Source organism: Notothenia coriiceps, unplaced genomic scaffold (assembly GCF_000735185.1).
Source record: "Notothenia coriiceps isolate Sejong01 unplaced genomic scaffold, NC01 NC01_scaffold00028711, whole genome shotgun sequence".
NCBI classification, from domain to species: Eukaryota; Metazoa; Chordata; class Actinopteri; order Perciformes; family Nototheniidae; genus Notothenia; species Notothenia coriiceps.
The window spans coordinates 1-1,970 of record NW_011361412.1 but is presented as its reverse complement, the minus strand read 5'-3'; the positions used below and the strand labels follow the sequence as shown (position 1 = coordinate 1,970).

Here is a 1,970-nt window from a genome sequence, read left to right as displayed (position 1 = left end):
ATATGTTGTTTGTGCAGACAAAAGAAAAGATCGCTTTTGACAGTTATGTGCTAAAGTTAGCCCCGTTAGCCCGTTTCGCTAAGTGTTGATTTAGACTTGGTGTTGGACTTCTGTTCCGTGTATGTAAAAATGGTTGATATCGTCTGTTAGCTGAGTTTCTTCCCGTTAAGCGGGTATGCATCATTAATAGGTTGTTAAATGTTAAGATGGTGTTTCTTGCAAGATGTTGCGTCTCCCCCTGGGAGTCTCATAATAATAAGAGTGCTGTTAGGAGAGATGACGAGTGACATTCACGGTGGCCAATCATAGGGGTACTCAAACCGGATACGTCACACGGGATGAGGGTTCCCAACCAACCAGAATTGTTTAAATGAAGGAAGTAGAGTAATTCATATACCGATAGCAGCACCGTTTGTCCAGCGGCTTAACAGTATACCGATACCGTCCAATCAGCTACCGGTACTGACTAAGTACCGGTTCTCGATACCCATCCCTACTTGTAACAGAGTACTCCTGCTCTGTGGTAGTTCTACTTTTACTTAAGTACAAGATGTGAGTACTTCTCCCACCTCTGCATGTAATACTAATATTTGGCAGTTACCTACATTTACCTAAATGTGCCTTTCTTTAGTTTATAATTGGACTAATTTGTGCTCTCTTGTCCTCCAGGGATGTACTTTGTGCGTCATAACAGCCACCAGCTCAGCAGGATTTACCCATCAGGCCAGCGCCTCCAGTCCTCCAACTACAACCCTCAGGAGATGTGGAACGCAGGCTGTCAAATTGGTGAGAGCTGATTTAGTGTCCCAGGAGAAACAGAGTCAACAAGTCACACAATCTTAGTTCCTACTTTCCTCTCAAATGATTCAAAGCTTTATCGTCCTATGCACAGTAGCTACAGTGTACTTCTTGATATTGAAATCTAAAGTCCTCGGCTCCTACAACAATGCCATACAAATATATAAACAGGGTTGGGAGGGTTCATTGAAAAATGTAATCCGTTAAAATAACTAGTGACGTGTCAAAAAAAAGTATCAAAATATATATGTTGATAAGATAAGACCTAAGAGGTTTTTTACTTACGTGTATGTAACAATGTAACCTTAGAAAAGAAGAAAACCAAGATATTTCAAAATAAAAATGTTGTAACAGTAATAGTTTATAAATGCTGTTTAAGCTTTATACATGAATCCAAAGCATAGACATATTTTTGTTTAATAAATCAGGTGTCCACTACTGCATTAAAAAAATAAATGTATTTAAAAAGAGGAATTAAAGTATCCTGAATATAAACCATAAAGAAAATTCCTCCAACAATTTATCTATTAAAAAATTGGATACAAACTTTTTTTTGTATCCTGATGATGTAATCCATTACTCCCAAAACCTGTATATATAAATATAAGACAAGTAAAATAGTGAAAGAGACTGTTGCAGGTGACCTCAGTCTGATGGTGTGCCGCTAACACATCTGTGTGTGTTCTCCAGTTGCTTTGAATTTTCAGACCCCAGGTGAGCAGATGGACCTGAATCGGGGCCGCTTCCTGCAGAACAGTCAGTGTGGGTACATGTTGAAGCCCCCCTTCATGTGCCAGCCAGACACCAAATTCAACCCGGAGAACGTTGGGGGGGGTCCAGGCCACAGACCTGTGCTGCTCACTTTCCGGGTAGGGCTGCCAAACTGTCATTCTGTTCTGGACAGATAATGATGCTGCCTAGCATAAAACCACAATTCTTTTTATAAAATGTCCACAAGGCATAACAAAGGTTTTACGCTACAACTTAAAGAAGTGGATGAAAAATGACAATGTAAAGCAAAGTATAAGCATTTACAAATGAGACAATAGTTTGCACTGATACAAAACACACGATAGAAAACAAAGCAATGATACAACAACTGTGATCCCCCGGCATTCACTGCCAGTAAGCCTCATACACACAAATATTCACCGTTAATGTGATTAAATGCA

General features: G+C 39.6%; 1 protein-coding gene across 1 annotated transcript; it reads left to right on the top strand.

Moving 5' to 3' along the window:
- Positions 1-574: 574 nt before the first annotated feature.
- LOC104958330 (1-phosphatidylinositol 4,5-bisphosphate phosphodiesterase delta-3-A-like) lies at positions 575-1,667 on the top strand (the record flags this gene model as incomplete). Its single annotated transcript, XM_010786051.1, has 2 exons — positions 575-786; positions 1,489-1,667. Coding segments are annotated over exons 1-2 (294 nt in total), but the record flags the coding sequence as incomplete, so codon positions are not given.
- Between the last annotated feature and the right edge of the window lie 303 nt (positions 1,668-1,970).